The sequence below is a fragment of the Megalobrama amblycephala genome, linkage group LG4 (genome assembly GCF_018812025.1).
Source record: "Megalobrama amblycephala isolate DHTTF-2021 linkage group LG4, ASM1881202v1, whole genome shotgun sequence".
Taxonomy (NCBI): Eukaryota; Metazoa; Chordata; class Actinopteri; order Cypriniformes; family Xenocyprididae; genus Megalobrama; species Megalobrama amblycephala.
In genome coordinates this window covers 20,969,204-20,991,886 of record NC_063047.1, presented here as the reverse complement: position 1 = coordinate 20,991,886, position 22,683 = coordinate 20,969,204, and the positions used below count along the sequence as shown (strand labels likewise).

The 22,683-nt window shown below is 37.4% G+C and overlaps 1 protein-coding gene across 7 annotated transcripts in view; it reads left to right on the top strand.

The window, feature by feature from the left end:
* fsta (follistatin a) overlaps positions 1 to 22,235 on the top strand; it is a 137,562-nt gene extending 115,327 nt beyond the window's left edge. For 5 of the 7 annotated variants that reach the window (XM_048188221.1, XM_048188219.1, XM_048188220.1 and 2 more), the window contains 5 exons: positions 17,976 to 18,167; positions 18,447 to 18,665; positions 18,834 to 19,058; positions 19,444 to 19,674; positions 21,175 to 22,235. In XM_048188221.1, coding sequence (XP_048044178.1) covers positions 18,029 to 18,167; positions 18,447 to 18,665; positions 18,834 to 19,058; positions 19,444 to 19,674; positions 21,175 to 21,263 — 903 coding nt within the window. In that variant the 5' untranslated portion in view covers positions 17,976 to 18,028 and the 3' untranslated portion in view covers positions 21,264 to 22,235. Of the gene's footprint in view, positions 1 to 16,232; positions 16,750 to 16,822; positions 16,961 to 17,975; positions 18,168 to 18,446; positions 18,666 to 18,833; positions 19,059 to 19,443; positions 19,675 to 21,174 lie in introns of those variants that run through there. The other 2 variants (XM_048188215.1, XM_048188222.1) reach the window with 2 other exon arrangements.
* The last annotated feature ends 448 nt before the right edge of the window (positions 22,236 to 22,683 follow it).

Genomic DNA, 22,683 nt, shown 5'->3' with positions numbered 1-22,683 from the left:
CAATTAAATTTTTTGACAAGGGCAGCAGGGACATTCTGAGAAAAATTTCCAAATAAAATTTGGTTCCCTAAATGTTCAGAGAACGTCCTGAATGTTCTGTAAAGGTCCGCCAAATAACGTCCCCTAACCCTTAAAAGAACTCCACATCGTGACCGTCTCTGAACGTACTGGGAACGTTACTAGACGCCAGTAGGGACGTTCTGAGAATGTTCTGGGAACGTAAAATTTCTAGTGGGGTATGTGCGCTGTTTAAAAGATGGTTGTTGTAGTTCTACATTAAATGTGAGAATGAATTTACTCATCTCACTTGCACAAAAACAGATTCAGTATTCCTCAAAATGAATAAAAACAGCGAAATGCAAACTCTGAATATTACACAAACCCGTAATAATTAAACTATCTTAAATAACACTATGTACAGTAGTCATCATTAAAGTTGTCCTAAAACCTTCTTCTTAGGACAACTTAGTTCTTTGGACAACGTTGATGAAATTTTTTGATCCGCTTCAAATGTTGACTACTGTATTTTAACCAATGTCGTTGCTGCTGACCTTCAATGATCCAATTCAACCATACTAATAAGCAAAAAAAAAAAAAAAAAAGACTTTAGATAAGCCTCACATTTGTTTCTTTTTTTTTGTTTTTATTGCTGATGTAAGTGTTTATTTTTCATCTCCTGAGTCTAATTCTTCTGCGCGCCAGAATAAGGGGCCGTTCATACAGAACGCGTTTTTCTATTCCAATGCGCTACTTTCCCATTGTTTTTCTATGTAAACACGCGCTTGACGGACGTGCATGACCGTTAGGGGCCGTTCACACAGAACGCGTCTTTGCGTCTAAAAACGCGAGACGCAGCGCTCAGGAGTGGTTTTAAAAAAAAGCGCAGCATAGAACGCGAGAGTCTCGAGACGCACCTTTGAGACGTGATGCAATAACGGAAATAATAGAAATAGGCAAACTGCAGAATTTACAGATACAAGTTTTGACATGGAAAAAAAGAAAATAAGATAATAATGAGCGCCTCCTCCGCCATGTTGCCATTAAATAAAACAGTTGTCATGCCAACTCGCAACGCTTGCCCCGCCTCCAAGTTCTTCTGATTGGTCCACTGTTTTGGAACTGACATTGATGAGCTGCGCTGCGTGTAAAAGTTGAAATTCTTTTAACTTGACACGGCGTCTTAAAAACGCGGCGCTCATGTGTGAGGCGCTGCAAAATACGCGAGACGCGAGCGTAACGGTCATGCACGTCCGTCAAGCGCGTGTTTACATAGAAAAACAATGGGAAAGTAGCGCATTGGAATAGAAAAACGCGTTCTGTGTGAACGGCCCCTTACGCTCGCGTCTTTTGCAGCGCCTCTCACATGAGCGCCGCGTTTTTAAGACGCCGTGTCAAATTAAAAGAATTTCAACTTTTACACGCAGCGCCGCTCATCAATGTCAGTTCCAAAACAGTGGACCAATCAGAAGAACTCGGAGGCGGGGCAAGCGTTGCGAGCTTCTGTTTACAGTAGCAAGTTGGCATGACAACTGTTTTATTTGACGGCAACATGGCGGAGGAGGCGTTCATTATTATCTTATTTTCTTTTTTCCATGTCAAAACTTGTATCTGTCAATTCTGGTGTTTGCCTATTTCTATTATTTCCGTTATTGTCGTTATTGCATCACGTCTCAAAGGCGCGTCTCGAGACTCTCACGTTCTATGCTGCGCTTTTTTAAAAACCACTCCTGAGCGCTGCGTCTCGCGTTTTTAGACGCAAAGACGCGTTCTGTGTGAACGGCTCCTAACACCACAGATGAAAGGTTTGTTTGAGCTGCGCCCTCTACTGTACAGGTGTAAATTTGCACTTCCTGAGTGCAATTAGTTACTTTTTTTATAGAGTAACGCAATATTGTAATGTATTACTTTTAAAGTAACTTTCCCCAATACTGGAAATAAGTATATTTTATAGATATCATTTATTAGAATTATAGTCATACTAATGTAAATAGCACTATAATGTTAAAAAATGACTAATTAGGCCTTTAAGCAGGCATAAAAATGTTGGTTGAAAAATATAACTCTCTCACTACCACCAAAAGAATGATTGCATTTTTCTATTAAGCAGCAATTAACATACATTTTTATAAATAAACATTGTATATTTGTAAAGTTTCCCATCTCAGGAGGGATTTTATTGTTTAGACATTATGATATTCCTTAACAGTAGTTTTTTCTATCACAAACTTTAAACCTCACATAATGACCCAAGAGTTTGTATGACATTCTCCAGATACTGTATAGAGTCTATGCTGTCAAGATCTACATATGTTTGCTGTCAATCAAAGTGTTGGTGCCTGTGACATGAATGCCAGCTCTCCTCCATAATGAAATTGCTTATGGTAGTCAAGCCATACTTGTACTCTGGTCTGTTGTGCATGACATATCACAGTCACACCACTGAAAAAGACAATTAGCAAAGGTCTGTCCTCTGTTAATGGCCTATATACTTCAGCGGTCTCTCACTGCTATTAAAGCATACATAATGAATATTACTGCACAAAACGTATATTCTCTTCCGAGAATGTTTTTGCTTCTTCTCTAAGTGAGAGACTGAATAATATCACTCAGAACCACACGAGACTCCAACTGATGATTTATTTATTAGAAATAAGATTTAACAGTATTTGCTCCTGTCGTCATTGCGTGGCAGTTTTAGCCAGCTACTGAAACAACTAAATTTTGTGTGCGTGTGTGTGTGTAGCTGTTGCCAACATTCCCAGCCAAGAGTCTTATTGATTGATTAACCACTCTGCCAATGAACTAACAAATACTGACCTTTTGAAGTCCACAGGGCATGTGCCAAAAAAGAGAAAAAAGTCTTTACTACATTGATTATTTAATGGAACCTCAAAATGATGCTTATCACACGGTGTTTTGTCACTCGTCAGAGATCAATAGGCCCTCAATACATTGACCTTTCTAGAGATAAGCTAGTGATATTCTAATGTACTTAGATGCTGTTTACTTTAGTTGCTGTAATTTAAAACGAAATCTGTATTTAAAAAAAAAAATGTGAGCAAATTGCCATTGATCATCAGTTCCAAAGTAACAGGACCAGCCTACTGTGCAATCTAAAAAAAAAAAAAAAACTGTTTAAAGCAATAGAAATACTATAATCACAAAACGGGCTGTGTTAAGTAGTCTGCAGGCACATGGCCTTCTTGTTAAATTTCAAGCCATAAGTAACTGTAAAAAACATTGGCCTTGTACATTCACCCCATCACTACACTGTAGACTGTCCCATCTGGTCAGTTTGTCAAATCAACTGAATGCACATGATAAAAGGAACAACAATGCGGCTGATCCATACATTTTTATCGTTGGCTGAGTGGACTGAGGTATAAAACGTCTGGAGCAGAACTGGCTTTCTCAATAGACATCAGCCACAATGAGACAAATGGGAAATGACATGGAACATAATGCACCAACTAGATGCCACACAGGGCTGCAGTAATGGGTCAGAAATCCAGGAGCCTGGAGCAGAAGCTGTCAAAACTAGGCAGCGCACGAACGGCTAATGTTTTTCATCCATTTTCCCTTGCAGCTAAAAGCGGATGTCCAGTACCGGGCCTGCTCGCCATCCCGAATCTAATGCACCCCTCCCTTTCTTTTTCCCTTTTTCTAATCCGCACTGTTCCACCCTGCAGTGCGAGTCAGCCAGCCGTGCTAAAAAACGTTTGCTTTTTAATTAATCACCCTGATACGATGGCGGCCCAGTTGCTCCCTGTCTAAATTTAAATCAATGGCGCAAGCCATAGCTCCCTGTCAATATTTTCCATAGTGCAAATAAATGCTCAGAGTCACGACTTGCTTGACCTAATAATGCACCCTGAGGGGGAGCTGGCACAATGGTGTCTCCCTATATGATCAGACTCCATTGTCCCCGCTAGTTCAGTGTTGCTACAGGCTACAGTGAAAATCCACACATTCAGAGCTCACAGAGAAAGCTCTTTGACCAAGTGTCTAGCATCCTGTTAGATACAAAGAAATATGTTTCAGTAGTTGTATTTTTGGAACAAATACTGAGGATGTATTGTACTTTTAAAATCATGTCACTCATGTCCTTTGGTATTAGTAATGGAATAGAAATTATGGTACAGAATTTATTTTAACAATGGACTGAATTTGCTTTTGTTTACTTTTTTGTTTAAATTATGTTTTATTAACAAAATTCGTGAGGAGGACTTTCAGACGATCCTTTCAATCATCACTTCATTCCAACCAGCTGTCAGCAATCAGTAATCAACAAGTCTACCCAATCAGCATAAGCGGAGAACATTATAAATACGCAGTCGACTCACCCATGTTCCTCGACAGTTTTTCAGCATCCCTCCACCACCCTGTCTCCTCACACTTGCATGGTTATCTTCCTTAACCAGAATACAGGGGGAGTACTCTGGGTTCAGGCCAAATACCGAGCTCGGAGCCCTGTCCTCGGACAGCACGCCAAATATGCATACTATTTATTTATCTGACTTATTTGCAAGTGTGAACTCGTGAACTAGTATTAAGCGTTACTACGGAGTACTTAGAGTGACATTTGCAAAAAAGAAAAACCTTGAGGCTTTCTCATGTGCACGAGTAAAAGTCACTTTTACATGCACACGGATAACTTGGTAGTGCAAACTACAAAATTTAACGCTCAGGAAAATGTGTCTGCACAAATTAGCAACATTGCTAATTTGATTTCCACATGCAGATTTTGCAACAGGTTCAAGTTGGTCATGTGGATTTGAAAGTGGATTTCAAAAGTGACTTCTGTGTGAGCTGTGCTTCATTACTGAAGATAGAAAATTGATCTTTTTGCCCATGAAATTTCACTATGTGACCACAACTCTTTACCATTTCTGGTTCATATATGTAGTTGTCTTGTGTATGAGCAAATGTCTTTATGCGCAGATGAAAATCTCATGTTTTTTTCTGCTGTGTCACTTTAGGAGCCAATCAGACGCTCACTATGTTTGCTTTTGATTGACACTTCTCTAAGAGTTGCTGATCTAAGATCAGTACACCCCTGTTCATGATTTGTATTTATTTAAATAGGTTTCATCTTACATCAATGTCCTCAATCGGTTACACAAAAGTAATACTAACCCTGATCTGCTGGTCTGGATACCAGATACCAGCTAACTGCTCAAAATAAATGTATAGGTGACTACAATATAAGCCAGAGCAAGTCAGAATAACACCTCACAAGTGATCAAATTTTCATCTTTTGATGCTGACTAATAACTTATTGCTGCTGCATCAACCTTTTGATCTGATACTCCATCAACTGAAATACATGGTCATGAAAGCAATAATGTCTAGACTAGGTTATCGCTTATGGTGAGTTTATCATTTATTGACCTTGTCAGGCCAACAGCTGACAGAGATTGATTTCAGCTTGTTTTTCCTTGGAAATGGGATCCTTGTGGAACACCATGGGAATCATTCAGCTCCCTGATCAATGCTGTGGGTCTCCCTGTAGTCAAAGAGCATCAGGATGACATTGTGTATCATGAAGTCTGTGTAGTGTCCGGTGCTCCTTACCTCATCACTACAGCCTCCAGATGACTGAGTCACAATTACGTAGAAGGCATGACAGCTGCATAATGATTCACCTTATCAACATAATTATTAATAGATTCATTTTTTACTGCCCTAATTATCCACTTAAATGCAAAGCTATGATTCCTAAAACAGACCTGTTTCCATTCCATACAGACACCTTTTTGTTTGAAGTCTAAAATGTTGATAAATGCTGCCATCTATAGGAAAAGCACTGCACTGCTTAGTAATGCGCAACAAACTTCTGTATTCTGTAAAACAGGTTGCATCGCTTCCGGTTCAGGTCTTTGTATGTGCTTTGTTAAATATTGAGCTGTTTTATTCAAGATGCCTTCAAAGGAGCTACTAAAGATTACAGCATAACCGATTTCCATCAGATATCTAAAAGTTTTTTTTTTCTTCTTTTCTCTAACATTTGAATTGAATATTAAAATCAAATAAAATAAGAATAAAAATCACTAGCTAGGTTAGCTGATTACAGGGTTGCCAGGTTTGTGTAACAAAACCACCCTAAATGCAAATCAAAAAATTGCCCAAAACAAGCCCAGTGACCCTATTTAAATATCAAAACTCAACTTATGCCACTCAAATACATAAAACACATCTTTCACAGGCATTGTTATGCTTTATACACAATTTCGACTTGAAAATCACTTACAGTAATCATAAACAGTCTGTTTTCATAAATGAGCTCAAAGGCCCCTCCCTCACAAAACTCATAATCTAGCACAGTTTTATCATTAGTTGAATGTATAATATTTCAATACATGCATTTCAGTCAGTTACAATTTGTGCAATATGTTAAACCTTTAAATGGCAGACAAAAAAAAATTTTAGGAAATACTGGGGTTGGTTGGCACACTTTTCATTCTATGTTGAATCTCTTAACCAGAGAACCTAACCAAAGTCCCTTTAAGAAGTGTTATGTGTTAAGTGTTAAGAACTATAGCTTATTTCTTAGGTAAAAAATAAAACAAACAACAGAAACGTTTAATGTCACATATTTTCGTGCCAATCAACCCAAACATGCAGGGTCATACTAACACATTACCAGTAACAAGTTACAATTATGTCAGATAAGACAAACACTTTTTTTAACTTTTAATGGCAAACCAAGCTTGTTTCGTTTTACTGCACCTCTGCTGAGATGCAGCATGAAATCACAAGTCTGTAATTATTTTGGTATGATACTGTCACACTGTGTAATTACTAATTGGGAAAATGTGCATTTTTTCCATAAATACATAACAGGTGCCAATTAGCCTACTTGTTAAGGCCAGTTCACACCGCACCGACAACAGCCAACAAACGCCAACACACTCGGACCGGTGTGATAACCCTGTTGGCGTCTGTTGGCTTTTGTTGGCGTTGGTCGGAATTCGGTTTTCTCCCGACTGAACATGTTTAATCGGCGTTTGTCGGGTCGTGGAATGTCTGCGCGGTGTGAACAGTTTTCCAACAAACGGCAACAAACTCTGACGTAATCTGACCTGGCTACGAACCAGTGGCGGAGCCAGGATTTTTTCATAGGGGTGGCCAGGCAGGGGCCAGCAACCAGTTCGGGGTGACACTGAAATATTCATAATTTCAACATAAAAATGAGTCTGACTATAATGTACTGGACTGTGATTACAACACAACTGAATACAGTGAATTTGTACTTAATTGTAATTAAGATAGTGAATTAGATCATGGAATGCTGAGTGAATTTGACCTTTTTTTTTTTTGTTGTTGTTGTAATCATTCCTCACTTGCAGGAATATTAATAAAAGGGCTCACACTATAGCTTCAACTTGTTCAGTCAGTTCTGGTTCTTAAAACCCCCAATAGCTTGTTCTCCATTGTTGCATCTCCATGGATGAGACATGCAGATAACTACATACTGTAGTTCAAAGATTATTCACCCTAGTGAAAAAAAAGTATACTTTATTGTATTTTAAATATATTCCCTTTTTCTATAGTACACTGCAAATATACTAACAAAAAATGTACTATCATTAAATATATAAAAAGTATATTAGTATCATATTTTCACAATGCAACTTTTAACACACTTTAAAATAATTGTACTTTAGTATATTTTCTAAAAAATATATTTTAGAAAAATATACTTGAAGTGTAAGTTCAGTTTATTTTTTAAAAGTGTATTTATTTGCACTTTATAAAAATATATTTGAGGTATATTTTAACAGTGTGCTGGAAATGATCATTGTAACAATGCACTGAAAGTATATTTAAAAAATACATTATTTAATATCCTGAAGTTGTAGTGTATCTAATGTTAAATTTGAGTATATTTTTTAAGTTTACTTCTTCATCCTTGGAATTCATTATATTACTTGTGCTATTTATTTCAGTATGAATGCATTACAATTTGATGCATTGCCCATTTAGTATATGCAGTGTAGCCTATACAATTTCCAAATATGTGTAAATGTTTATTAAGTTTACACTGGCAGAATCATTTTACAATCGTACGCACAAATCTATATTAAACAACACACCAGCAGCACAAGTAATGCGAAAAAAATATGTCGAGTGGTTAAACTTATCGGAATTCAAATGTCTCTTCAACTTGGTCTGTGACCAATCAGATTTTGTTGCTCACTGCCTTCAGCCAATCAGAGCTGCTGACGTCACGGTCGTCGTCTGAATCTCCTCGCTCAGTCAGTCAGGTGAAGTATAATGTCGCAATGTGTAATTTATTTAATAAAACACTGAAAGCGCAATACATCGCTCAATCTTGGGGATTCTGACCAGTTCAATCAAGTGACATCGCAGCCTGACCGTGATGGCGACGACAACCGGGAATTTCATGGCCTACGCGATCCTGAAAGAACCGGAGAAAAGTGCTGCTATTGGGAGGTGAGTTGTAGTCTACCAGTTAACAAACTTTATTTTATTTTCGTTAACAAACGGAGAGCGATATTTCGGCTTGATATCTCCTTTTTGAGTTTTTGTGTGGTGGTTTATGGCACGTTTGTATGCAGCACCAAAACATTCATATGATTGGTCATATCGGCCCGTATTCTGTACGATATTAATTCATAAAGTGTTTTATGCTTGACTATGTACCGAAAACAACATCGACATGCCATTCTGATACAGTTCCCTGCTGCTAATCCTCATTTACTGTTCAAAAATAGTATTGGTTCAATGTAGGATTTAGACAGACTATTGTAAACGTGAATAAAGAGTTGAACATGCTGTCTTATATCTTTGGTATATTCTGTCAACAGATGCTGTTCTTCACGAGTCTCTGCGGTCATCATTGTGCCATCAGACACAATGAGAAGCTCATCAGAAAATGGAATATAATGTGTAATTTGTATTTGTGTATAGAGGGTTAGGGTTCTTTAATGAAAAACATGGTAAGTTTTGCTGAATCTAAGTTTAAATAAAAACTATTGGATTTGTCAATGAAATATGTCTCTTCATTAGTGATGTTGTTACATTTTATTTGTTTTAATGGCCTTGAAAACAAATTCATTCAACTTTGGGAAAATGTGTTAAACTGTATTTAAATAGTAGCACAACTGTATTGTGTGAGATTATGTAATTCAAAGTACAGTAATCAACATTTGAAGTGGATCAAAAAAGTTAGGACAACTTTGATTAATGGTTTTGATCCGCTTCAAATGTTGACTATATTATACAAAGTATAAGTAATAACAAAGTGTATTGTTATTGACTGCAAAGTGTGTAATGTTTAATATTTGGAAAAAGCCAAAGGTACTGAGCATACAGTACTATTACCTGTAAAATAATATATTCATTGTATATTGCTTGTGTTTTCTGAAGACACTCGTAATTATTTTGTAATGTACTTAAATCACAAATAAAGTGTACTTATAACACAAAGTGTACTCATAACAGAAATAAAGTATACTTATAACACAAATAAAAGTATACTTATAACAGAAATAAAGTATACTTATAATACAATGTATATTATAACAAAAAATTATACTTTTAACACAAATAAAGTATACTTATAACACAAATTAAGTACACTTTAATATCACTAATCAAGCATGTAATTAGTCACTACACAGACATATACTTAAAGTGTACTAAGTATACTTGAAGTTGTTCCAATTTAGTACACATAAGTATACTAAATATACTTAAAGTTGTATTTTAATACTACTTAATTTCAACTTAAATATACTTGGTACAAAATTAGTTGTTTCAAAATAGCACACTTTAAATGAACTAGTCATTAACACACTTGAAATATACTAATAATTAGTCTTGCTGCAAGTATACTTAGTATACTTTTTTTTCACTAGGGCAACCTTCATTTAATTTTATGTATAATCAATGAACCTCAACAATTCTGAGTTTGTCTGTTTCAAAAAGTAACCAAAAAAGTAAACACTAAATGTTTAACTTTCTATATTGTCAAAATAAATAATTGCAACAGTTATCACACCTAAATTAAACTCAGTACAAAGAGAAAAAAAAAAAGTGTTCTCTTTTGAATTCCCATTTGCTGACAAGGAAGCAGAAATCAACAGCACATAAATGCCAGAATGTAAAATTAATTATGCATTTAAATGTGATATTTTTGTTTGTACTTTATAAATTAACAAAATTAGCATCTTCTATTACAAATGCACAGTTCTCACATTTATTTATGCATTAAAAAATTACATATCAGCTTGTGCCTTATATTGTGATCTCACATAGGCAGAATATTTTAGTCCAGAGACATGTTACGCATATATATCTCAAATAGGCCTACATACATGCATGCAGTTTTTAATAGATGACAGAACTACGACGTTGCATGCTCGTAGTTTCTTTTGCGCTTTATTTATAGTGATAATATACAGCGCATCATATTTGTGCGTGATTGAAAAGTGCGCCGTCTTGCAACCCACCAGTTGAGAAACATTTACGTAAGCTATAATGTTATTGTTCGCTGTTCACTGCTGTTCTGCTGAAGCTCATTCCGCACCTGTATCATTTCCGCACGTGTTTGACTTGCGCCTGGCGCTGAGGCGAAGTTGGAATGCGCGAAAAGTCTCCCGTTTTTTTGTGGTCTTAAAGAGACGGTTCTGCGTTTAAATAAACGCAATTCTTGTTATCAAAAAAAGTAGACAGAAACAGCAGTTGTGAGCGGGGTGGCCAAAGGGGTGGCCAAGCTTAGGCCTGCTACGAACGGTTGCCATGACGATGAGGCAAGTCCCCAGCAAAGACAGCTGTTTGATCGCGCCCGCGCCCGCGCCTCACGCACACACAACAAAGTACTGGAAACGTGACATCGCAGCTTGTTCGTTATAAAAAATAAAATACAGTTAAAAAAATAAAAATATACAAAAGGTACAATAGTCCATAGTGCAATCTGTGCCATTCAGCAAGAGCAGCTGCTCCACTTCACCGAAAGAGAGAGGTAACGTTAACCACTATGAGAGCAACGCAGGTTTACCTTCAGTTTCGTTTTTAATAATTCGTTTTGGCTTGTTTAGCTACATGGTTGTATATGCTTATGGGTCTCGTTAATAAAAAGGGTCGCGCTAAAAAAAGTTTAAAAACCGGTGTATACCAACCAAAAGGTTGCGATCAGATCGACAGCGCTTCGGATTTCAGGTTAGTATTTTTGTTTTGCCTCAATACTTTAATACAATGAAAATATATATTTAAGGCAATAACTACTTTAGACTGGTTGCCAGCTCGCAACGCACACACACACTAAGTACGAGTACATTCACTTTTGTTGATTTAATGTACAACTAATAAATATCCCACACCCTAACAGAAAACTATATTTTTACAATTTAAACAAAACAAAACAAAAACTTTATTTGCTTTATTTATTTTTTACCATTTTTTAATTTATTTCCCCAAAAGGAGGTTGTAGCTCACTTCTTCCCCAAAATAAAGGTAAACACACACACACACACACACACACACACACACACACACACACACACACACACACTCGTCGCCCACGTGAGGCATGTTTTAAGGACTTCATAAATCCACTGCATATGGCGGCTTGAGGACCTTAATAACCTTAAGGATGAGCGTAGCTGATGTATCATCTGTGGACATCAGGATTATGACAAATCTAAGACACAGCTTTTCTTATTTCTGACAGATGGGTTTGTACCCTGAAATAGGCTACTAAAAATTTGTTACAATAAAATGTGTTCTAAGAAAATAAGATTAAATATAATAGACCTAGTTATGGATACATTCAGAAGTTTAAGTAGATTGATTCAAACTGATTTAGTTTAAATGTTGGGACTTTAGTTCAAAGTATAAACTAATGATTTTTTTCCTTCTGCCAAGCAGTACAGAGTACAGTAATTCAAAAAAGACCAAGTCCCACACACAGAATCATATTCTGATAACTGTATATTGATATATTATATTTCAATTATTATTATTATTACATAACTATATTGCATCACAATGTTGCATATATTATAAGAGCTGCTGGAAACACTACTGTTCAGAAGACTTCTGTGGTTCCTTCTATCATCCCCTAGATGGTGCTCTTGGAAATTGTTTTGCATTAACATGTCCACCTGTCCAAGCCTCTTTCCAAGACTTTGACTTTAGTCTTTGACTTTTTTTCCCTGTTTATCTTCCACCCTTATACGGGGTTTTCAGCCAACTGCTGTTGACTTTTTAATCATCACCTATGGTGTTGTAAGTAGACTGTAAACAGAAAGAAAAAACAAGGATTGGACATTTTCTGAGGCATTGCCTCTATGATCCACAGAATGACATGCACTGGCTGCATTCACTGCAGTATCTACTCTGGAATGGCTTAAAGGGATCCTATTATGCTTTTTTTTTTTTTTTTACTTTTTCAACTTTAGTTAGTGTGTAATGTTGCTGTTTCATCATAAAAATGATCTGCAAGGTTACAAAGCTCAAAGTCCACTCCAAAGGGAGTTATTTTATTTAGGCTAACAGAATCCACTTTTCAAGAACTACAACGAACGGCTCGTTTGGACTACAATGCATTTTTTCTGGCTCTTGTGACGTCACAATGTTACTCATTTAAATAATCTCCGCCCATGGAATTCGCTAAAATTTGGGTGAGGCCTAGTTGAGCTGTGCTAGAGAAGATGAAGAGTGTTGCTGTTTTTTCCACCCCGGAAAAAGTTTGTCCTAAGGCAGTTAAAATTGGTTAAATTATTTTTAACACTGTTCCTGAACATTATAACCTCAATGTTTGTGTTTGCGCTGCAGCTTTCAGAACCTAATAGAGCACAATGCAGGCTACGCACAAAAGCTGCTCCTGTAGCCAATTCCATTTTGTTGGGACAATCTGTTGTTTGTGGGTTACAACTTGTAAGTATGTCTTATTATTTTTTTGTAGTTGTGTTTTCTATTAACAGATCCAATTATAAGTTTTATGTAGTTGCTATGATGTAAACAAAGGGGAAATTCTGCCTCTTGTTTTCGGGAAGTGTTTCTGACTAATTAAACAACTCACAACTCACCCACTCATAGATATCACTGCTTTATATCACGTCAAAATCAAACTTGAAATGGCCTGAAAACATGACGACTGTGTGTTTTTTTTTTAGTGAGCAATCAGTTTAGTGAAATTAAAGGTGCATCTTCGTGTCCATGACGTGTTTCCCGAGCTTAAAGGGATAGTTCCTCCAAAAATGAAAATTCTGTCATTATTTACTCACAGTAGCTCAAGTAGCTCCAAACCTGTGTGAATTTCTTTGTTCTGCTGAACACAAAAGAAGATATTTGAAAGAATGTCAGGAACCAAACAGATCTCGCCCCCCATTGACTATCATAGGGAAAATAAATACTATGGCAGCACATATCTTTGGATGAACTATCCCTTTAATGAATAATGATCTTAAAATAAGTTGACTATTAAAAAGAACAGCTGAACATCAGTTCACAAATAAAATATATTTTTAAATTGTTACTGCCTTTAGGTATTATTTTGGAATAAATATAAAAATGCTTATAAAACACCAACTTGATGAGATTTATACTTGGTTTTAATAAAAAGAATTTATTTTTGGGTTCTTTATCTCTTTTTGCTTACTCCCTAAATGGTAGATGTTCTTGAACTGCATAAATGATGGGCAGTGTCATGACAAGAGGTTGAGAAACGAGTGGAAAATGTGTGTAAAAATGCACAAGAACATCCAGCACCTCAGTAAACGCTGCTGTTTTATTGAACTCTATTCTAGCGTGTCTATAAATAAATCGGCATTGTTCAACTGTGTGAACCTATTTTTCAGTTCTTTAATTATTTGTATTTTTTCAGTTTTAGACAGTTTTGAAATCTGTCACTTTGTCAAATTTTGTTTTACTCTAGTTTTAATAAGAGTCTAATTTGTGAATCTTCCAAGTTGTGGCATTCATAAAAAACAGGACAATATCTATTTAACAAACTTTTCTTAGGAGTATGTAGGTCTGCGATGAAAACCATATTTTGATAAATGTTAAGACAATACTTCAAGAGGGGGAGGCATTAGCTCAGAATGATAGAAACCACAGATGGGAACTATCACTCACATCGTGACCTTTTTACCTTTATCAGGTGCCTTTGTTGTATATTTTCAGAAGAGTTTGTATCAGAACATTTTGTTTGTTTTGAATGATTTAAAAAGTCACCTGCTGGGTTAATGTAATTTACTCATTCCTGAGGTCTGAGTTAAGGCCAATTTGCAGAATTTTGGAAGCAATAGTAGATACCGGAGGCAAGAATAATACATTCTGTTCCTCAGTAGTTGCTTTCATAAGGTAATCATGTTTAATTTTGTATTATTTTTTTAGTTTCTGTCAAGTATGTTATAATGTCTACTATGTAATGTCCAAATGTAAAGTTAGCAACAACTGTACAAGCACTGCACTACCACAAGATGTCAGCATATCATTACCATTCAATAAAACTGTTAAGGCGCTGACAAGATATAGCTGGAGGAACCTTATGAAGGTTGTGGCTTTCCCCCCAGTAAATAGGCCTATGTCCAATAAGTTCAAATGAATTAAATGAAGCATTTTCCGAGAGTTTGCAGTACACAAAAATGCTGTCCTCTACTGCTCACACCTTATGTTTTCACTAGATCAAAATCTAGATCAAAAGTAACTAAGGTGTCACGCTATATCATTAGAATAAAGTACTTTTGTTTTTATTTACTTTGGTTTCCACCGTATTAATAGGCTAAGTCAGGCTAAGTTTATTTATCATTTAGCATATCTGGATACACAGAACATCATCTTGGCAGTAAGAACATCAACAAAATATTCTATCGAGCAAATATTATTTATTCTAATCCAAGAGGGATGAAACAGGCTACACAAACAGCTAATGATACTGTGGAAAAAAAACACAAATGTGGATTTTGTTTTGGATACGTGTTTTTGAAACCAAGCAATGCTTACAGTTGCCTCAACGTGCACCACAAACACTGCAGCTAGGGAGCTTGAAATGATACACTCCCTGTCATTATGCCTGTCATCCGGTTGGCTCATATTGTAACTGACAGCCGGCGAAACTACATGAAGATTTAACATTTCTTGGCTTGAACAAACGGTATTAGCCTACATGCTTTGATCTGAGACTTTATGTGACACACTAATCAAACACAGATTAGACAGAATACTAAGTTCTTGCTATCTGGGATATCACTGCCAAAGTATTGGGAAGTACTTTGTCCAATGTCTGTTTGATCCAAAAATTAACCGTACAGGCTACAATAGACTATCCGGGAGTTTTATGTATGGCTAGTCTACAAACGTGAAGTGGTGTCAGTAGATATGGAGGACAGAAACGCGTCAGTTCTGAATGGAAAACATAATCATTATCGTGTTACATAAAAGTTACAGACTCTGACTAGACTCTGATGCTCTTGTGGGTTTCATCCAATTTCATTGGCTGTTTGTTTCTCTTTATTTAATCGATTAATGATCTTCATAAGTTAGTTCTTGGGCTACGCGTATAAAGCCACCCAGATTTGTCGGGAAATACATTGTAAATATGGTTGGCTTACAAATGTAGATTCATTGGCAATTCACCACAAGGCTAGGTCCTTTGGCCGGTTTTTGCCAAATGTAGCTAAATAAACCCGAAAATAAAACAATTCCAAAAGTCGAATCAGATTAAAATAGAGAAACAGATACTCCGAAATCTTCCTCCCGTCCTCTCTAAACGAACAACACGCAGTAATAATAAGTGAAGTTGAGCGCGCGCGCACATTCGTGTCTGTGTTCTGTGGTTCAGGAGTCTTGCGGAAGAGGTCGCACGTGCACCTCCACCACAGAGGGAAAATCCTCCTCCAGTCATTCTCGCGTGTCTCACTTCTATGGAAATGAATTCCGTGTAGTCTGCCTCGCGCCACCGCCGTTCGGAAATTGAATGGGATATAGATTGTGATCCCGGAGGGAAACCGCAACACCTGTCTCGTCTAATAATAGTCTTTCTCGCTTTTATTCTGTAATCCATTGTCTCCTTGCGCAGATCACCTTTCAGCAGTAACCTTGTATTAAATTAACACCCTCTACTGTTAATCAGACCTGTCATGGCCTAGAAAGTTGTGACATTTCCCATCTCCGCCAAGGGTCGTGGAGACTGTCGCAGTTGTAGGCTATTTGTAATTCCCACCCGGCTTCAAACATGTTCCCTTTTGTTAACACTAAAAACACGATATTCATTGGAGTTTTAAAATGTTCTCACTTATGATGATATTAATTTCCTGTGTAACTGGACTAGTCACATCCACGTCTGATCAGTCCATAAGGGATGGTTCTTGGTTATAAGACTGGACCATTTTATTTCTGCTTCCTGCGACTTAGTATTCAGCAAAACTCAGAAGTGATTTAGGGGCAAGAGAAAGTTTCAACCAGCTATGTCACCTGATTTGGATTGAAAGAACTTGGGGGAAAAAAACTCTTTCTCCCCACCCCCACAGAGAGGAAGACCGCCCACACCACAGACAGTCGGCCCGAGACCCCTTATACACTTAAAAAGAGGTGGCACTCTGAGAGCAGCGTTCATTCAGCACTGCCTGAGTAAGAAGATTACTTTTGCGCTGCTCGTCTCAATACTCTTTCTCTCTTTAAACATGCTAAGGATGCTAAAGCGTCAGCACCTCCACCCGGGAATGATTTTTTTACTCTTATGGCTCTGTTATTTGATTGAAGATCAAAAAGTGCAAGGTGAGTGCACTTTTTTCGTTCTTTTTTTTGTTGTTGTTGTTGCTTTATTTGTTTCTTCAAAATTATTCTTTGACCCGCTTTAGACATGGATCTGGGCTGCAATTCCTCCAGAATGAAAGTATTCCTTTAGAATGGAAGAGAGCTGCTTAAATACTAGACAACTGTAAAGTTTTGTTCTTGGCTCGCGCCTGCGTTGGTATCCTCGAGACAGGTGCGTCCTTACATGCACCATTATTTAAAAGAGAGAGAAAAGAACAGCGACAATTTACTAGGCTAAATTAAAAAAAAAGAAAATTGTAACAGAACATTTTAAGATTGTCAAAACTAGAGGACACCGAGATGCATTTCTTGTCTTTATAATAATGCATAGCCTACAAATGTTTAATATCAATATTGTCTAACAATAATAATAATAATAATAATAATGAATGTTTTGTTTAAATGCATATTTAACACCCTCTCAAATAAACCTTTGTGCATTAGACATTCGATTGTATTTCTCTCAAATAGTAGGTATAGTGAAATTAGACACTGCCTACCTCGTCTGGCTTTCAAAAATCAGTGGACATAATGAAAAAAAAAATGCATTTAATTATTAGAATCGATTTGCGCATCTGTCATTAAAAAGGCACGATCGTTTTTGAAAACAAAGTTTGATGAAGCTCGCGTGACTGTACGATTTAATTGGATTGTCTGGCGCGTGGTACTGGCGCGAATGCCTAATTTTATACATAAACACGACTAATTCCCCTCAGGGTTGACCCGACAGTTGAAAAAAATATCTGCAGATTATTGTGAGCAGCGAATAAATGCGTTTGTGTTGGTAAAAGCAGCGTTTTAATGCTCCTGTAAGTGTGCTGAAACGTGATGAGCGCAGACAGTTGGCACAGAGCGCTCGAGGAACTGGAGTCTAGACTGCCATGCACATTGTTTAAATAGGTGCAAGTCTGTCAATCTGCCACTTACTTTAAGACAATAAATCTCTGCACGGTCGTAACATAATCGACGACAGGAAAAGCATATTCCCGAGCAGACCCGGAGCCCTTGAGTTGTCTGGGTGAAGGCATGCAAGTGTAAAATAGTCGCATTACGTTGGGAAAAATCAGACAAAATACAGCGGGGGAGGGGGAGCAAGAGAGCTCCAGCTAATACAGGCTGCACGTGTTGTGTCTGGGTCATTGGCTTCAGACTTTAATACGACTGGCCCTTTTCCTTTTTGTTTACAGCTGGTAACTGCTGGCTACAGCAAGGCAAGAACGGGAGATGTCAGGTCCTCTACATGCCTGGGATGAGTCGAGAGGAATGCTGCCGGAGTGGGAGGCTCGGTACATCTTGGACCGAGGAAGATGTGCCAAACAGCACATTATTCAGGTGGATGATCTTCAATGGCGGTGCTCCAAACTGCATACCTTGTAAAGGTAGAGTCCCATGTTCGTTTGTTCAGGTGGAAACGTCTAATAAGCATAGGTTCATGTTATACATAAGAAAAACATGTTACATGCATATTTAAAAAGTAAAAAGAAAAAAGTTACATCCCCATCCCCATTACACACACATACTTTCCTGCTTTAATACAAATAAAGCCAAAGTAATAATAGATTATTAATGTGTGCTATGAATGTATAATAATAATAATAAAAAAAATATTTAAATGAGAATTAGCTACTTTTAAATATCATGTTGCTCTGAATTTTTAGAGACATGTGATAATGTGGACTGTGGCCCTGGGAAGAGATGTAAAATGAACAGGAGGAGTAAGCCTCGCTGCGTCTGCGCCCCAGACTGCTCCAACATCACCTGGAAGGGGCCGGTGTGCGGCTCAGATGGAAAAACATACCGAGATGAATGTGCCCTTTTGAAATCCAAATGCAAAGGGCACCCGGATCTGGAGGTGCAGTATCAAGGCAAATGCAAAAGTAGGTAACACTGCTTTCACGCAAAAGAGAGCGAGATTTCAGCACTTTGATTCAGTATTTACAATAGGTGTTTATACTAAATAAAGTCACACATTTCAACTATAAAAGAATAACAATTATGGTCATTGATTGTGAAAACCATTCAGTCTTCCCTTCTCATCTTCACAGAGACGTGCCGTGATGTCCTGTGTCCGGGAAGTTCGACTTGTGTGGTGGACCAGACGAACAACGCGTACTGTGTGACATGCAACCGCATATGCCCAGAGGTTACGTCTCCGGATCAGTACCTTTGTGGCAACGACGGGATTGTTTACGCCAGCGCGTGCCATTTAAGGAGAGCCACGTGCTTGCTCGGCAGATCCATAGGAGTGGCATACGAAGGGAAATGCATCAGTGAGTGTCCGCGTACATTTGGCTAAGAGTTGTGAAGTTTCATTTAAAAGAGAAAAGTTAGAAATAGAGAAATAGTGCAGCTTGTTTTCATGTGCAGCTAGGCGGGGTATCAATTCAGAGTGCATAATACAACAATGGCGAAATCCTAAATGCATTCTGTTCCATTAGTCTTTCGTGACAATCCCAATTGTGATTATTTCTTGCAAAGGAAAGTCATTGGTGTCTAATTGTTTCCTGATGTTGGCAACATCATCTCGTGTGTGTTATAACAAACTGAGCGTGACTGGCCTACAGCTCTCCGCAACAACAACCACATTTAGGCATTTCTTCATATGAAGTGTTATCAGTAGAAAGTGACGTTTCTTTTCCCCTGTTGTGTTTATAGAGGCCAAGTCATGCGATGATATCCAGTGCAGCGTGGGGAAAAAGTGTCTATGGGACGCCAAGATGGGTCGCGGGCGGTGTGCGGTTTGTGTGGAGTCATGCCCGGAAAGTCGCTCGGAGGAGGCCGTGTGCGCCAGCGACAACACCACGTATCCCAGCGAGTGCGCCATGAAGCAGGCCGCTTGCTCTTTGGGGGTTCTCCTGGAGGTTAAGCATTTAGGATCTTGCAACTGTAAGTAATTCATCTTAAAAGACAATCCAGTGCTGCCCCCAGCAACCTCCTCCCCAAAACCTCCCACCCCTCCAAATAACGCCTCTTCATTCCCTTCCTGCTGCTAAGAGTTAAGCTACAGAAAAGACTTATGATTGGAAGTTCTTTGCATGTCCTCTTTGGCTGGCTTCATTAATTTTGCATTTTCTTCAGAAGAAAAAAAGAAAGAAAGAAAAGAAAGAATACAAATGTTTATTTAAAAAAGAACCCACAAAATCAATGGAAATCAACGAATACAATGTAAAAAAAAAAGAAAATGTTACAAAGAGCTCTTTCAAGGAGTCCTTTGACATACTAATTTTCTTCATTTAACTAACAAGAAAACATGTGCAGACTAACTTTTGCAGTTAGTGGACATCGTCACGTTTGAATTCTAGTTCGGTCTGAGTTCATATTTCCCCCATTGTTATAGTGTAAATGTAGAGACTTATATAATCATATCAACTTGTCAATTCCATATTCATGGTTATTATGTAAGTGTTTTATGAATAATGTTTTTTGTTTGATTTATACGTCTGGCTGTAATCGATTTCAAATGCACTATGACATAAATAGCCCTGAGGGTCTGAAAAGACATGAATCCTTTTCCTTACACTCACATAAGGTGATTGTAACATTGGTGCCATTGTATAAAAGTTAACTAGACTACCTATTTCGACAGATGGTTAACTAGCTTTGAGGATGAATTGATGAAGCTAGGTCTCCCATCATTATTCCAGCATCAAAGAGAGGGAATACTTACATTCCAATTTGTGCTAGCAAACGAATCAAATGATCAATGTGAATGAATCACTTACCTTAATGTTCTCGTGCCTTAAGGTATCATTTCAAGGGACCAACTTTATGATCACCTCATGGTTTGAATGACGACAGCATTTTACAGTTTGCAGGACAAGAATATGTTATAATGTCAGTCTCTGCTGTTAGACATCTAACGTTAGAAAGGTGAATTTATGTGTGCAGTTCTGCTGTGGTCGTGTTGTCCTGTTTGTTTGTGAGGGACTATTTGTTTCATTGCTTCGCCTGTCATTTTTTTCAATGGAAATGTTTTTGTAGAATATATATAATATACCTCAGAACTGTGCCATTGCTTGACCACGTAGCTACGGTCGGCTGGTATACAACCGTGCATCCAATGTGATGGATGTAGACGCAAAACCAGAAAAGAAAAAAAAAAACAGCCAGTCATGGAATGCAAGAGCATTTTTTGGGCTTGATTCAGAAACAGACCTGAGCCATTAAAGCCTCTGATCAGCCTCATCCCGTCACACCGCTGACTTCCTTTATTATGTACGCCTTGTCACATAATTTTGGGAGCCAGAGCACCTGGTCAAGCTGGCAAGTAGCCTAAAACCCACTAGACTGTTAGAGGCTTTGGGATAAAAAGACAAATACTCACATACATTCTGCGCTGTTGTGGTCTATATTCATGCAACAGCTACCATGTATTCTCCCATATAGCCATTACTGAAGACCAGGAGGAAGATGACGATGAGGAAGACCAGGACTACATGGCTTATATCCAATTATCACCTGTACTGGATGGATAAAGCCCCATCAACCAGTGGAACAGTCCTAGGGCACGGAATCATGTCCACACTGTACATATGTGTATGCTAATTTATTTTTCAGAGAAAAAAGAAAGAAGTATACATGTAGTTCAGTCTGCTCGATGTTTATTTATACAGTGTTCTGATTTATAATTTATACATTTACAGTGTCTGGCTTACTTGTCTATCATGTTATTTTGTTATCACTTATGTTGTCTTTCCCTTTTCTTTCTTTTTTTTATTATTATGACCGAGAAATATATTTGTCCAAAGAGAAGCAGTGTTATTTATTGTGAGGTAAAATGCTATCATGTAAAGTGTGAGTCTTCTGCAAGCTGTAAATTGCATTCCCTGAGCTGTATAAATGCTTATCAATGTCAATTCTGTATCACAGATGTTTATTTCACACATACCTGCATGTTAGCTTGTGAGTTTATTTATTGGAAAAAAATGTCACTCTTTAATGTACATGTATATTTCTGGTTTTGTTTACAGTTCAGTGTAACTGACCAAAGGGATTTTCTTGAACGTTCTTCAATGTTTTGTGATATGGTACAGCAGGATAACATTGAAAATGAGCCGTTTCTCATATAGGAAACCCCTGACGATTAACAACAACAGTTCGACGATAGGGTAGAAATTAGCAGTGGGTGATACTTGTTTGAGAAAACTGTGCCATGCAACTTTTTTTTTTCTTGTTTTTGCCAATATTCTGCTCTATATTGCTCTTGCAGAGCTAAAGAAAAGGTCATACAGAGGACTCCGTATCAATATATAAAATGTTCACTTTTTCACTGTTTTCACTTTGTTGTCAAAATGCATTTTTATTTTCAGACATCTCGAGATAAAAACAAAATTCAGTTATAAATATATAGTTTTGTATTTTTATGTAAATGTCATATGTATATACAAAGTTTGATGTATTTGTACAGATATTAAGAGTGAAATCAATAAAAAAAAAATACTTATCAATTGGTCACTGTGGTGTGGATTTTTAAGTTTTGCTATTGGTAGAATACCATGGAACCATCTAAAAAGATGCCTTCTAATTCTCATTTTGTATGTAATTGTAGTGTCAAGTTTGTTCTATATCTAATATATAGCCGGAAAATACACAGCCTTTTTCCCCATAATTCAACTAGTAGGCAACTAAATTTCAACTAAATCATGCCAATTTTCCCATAAGGACAAAACTTTTACAGATTTAAACTGGTCATATCACAGAGCCCCTGTAATGCTTCTTGACAAACTCCAAACATTGTTCTTTCAGAGGACTGTTGTCTTGCCACTCTTCCCCATAGGCCAGTGTTATGCAGAGCTCCTCATAAAGTTGTCTTGTGCATATTTCTCCTTCAAAATGACCTGAATGGATTCTGTCACAAATCTCCTTTCTGTTTGCATAGAAGAACTTCTGTGGTAA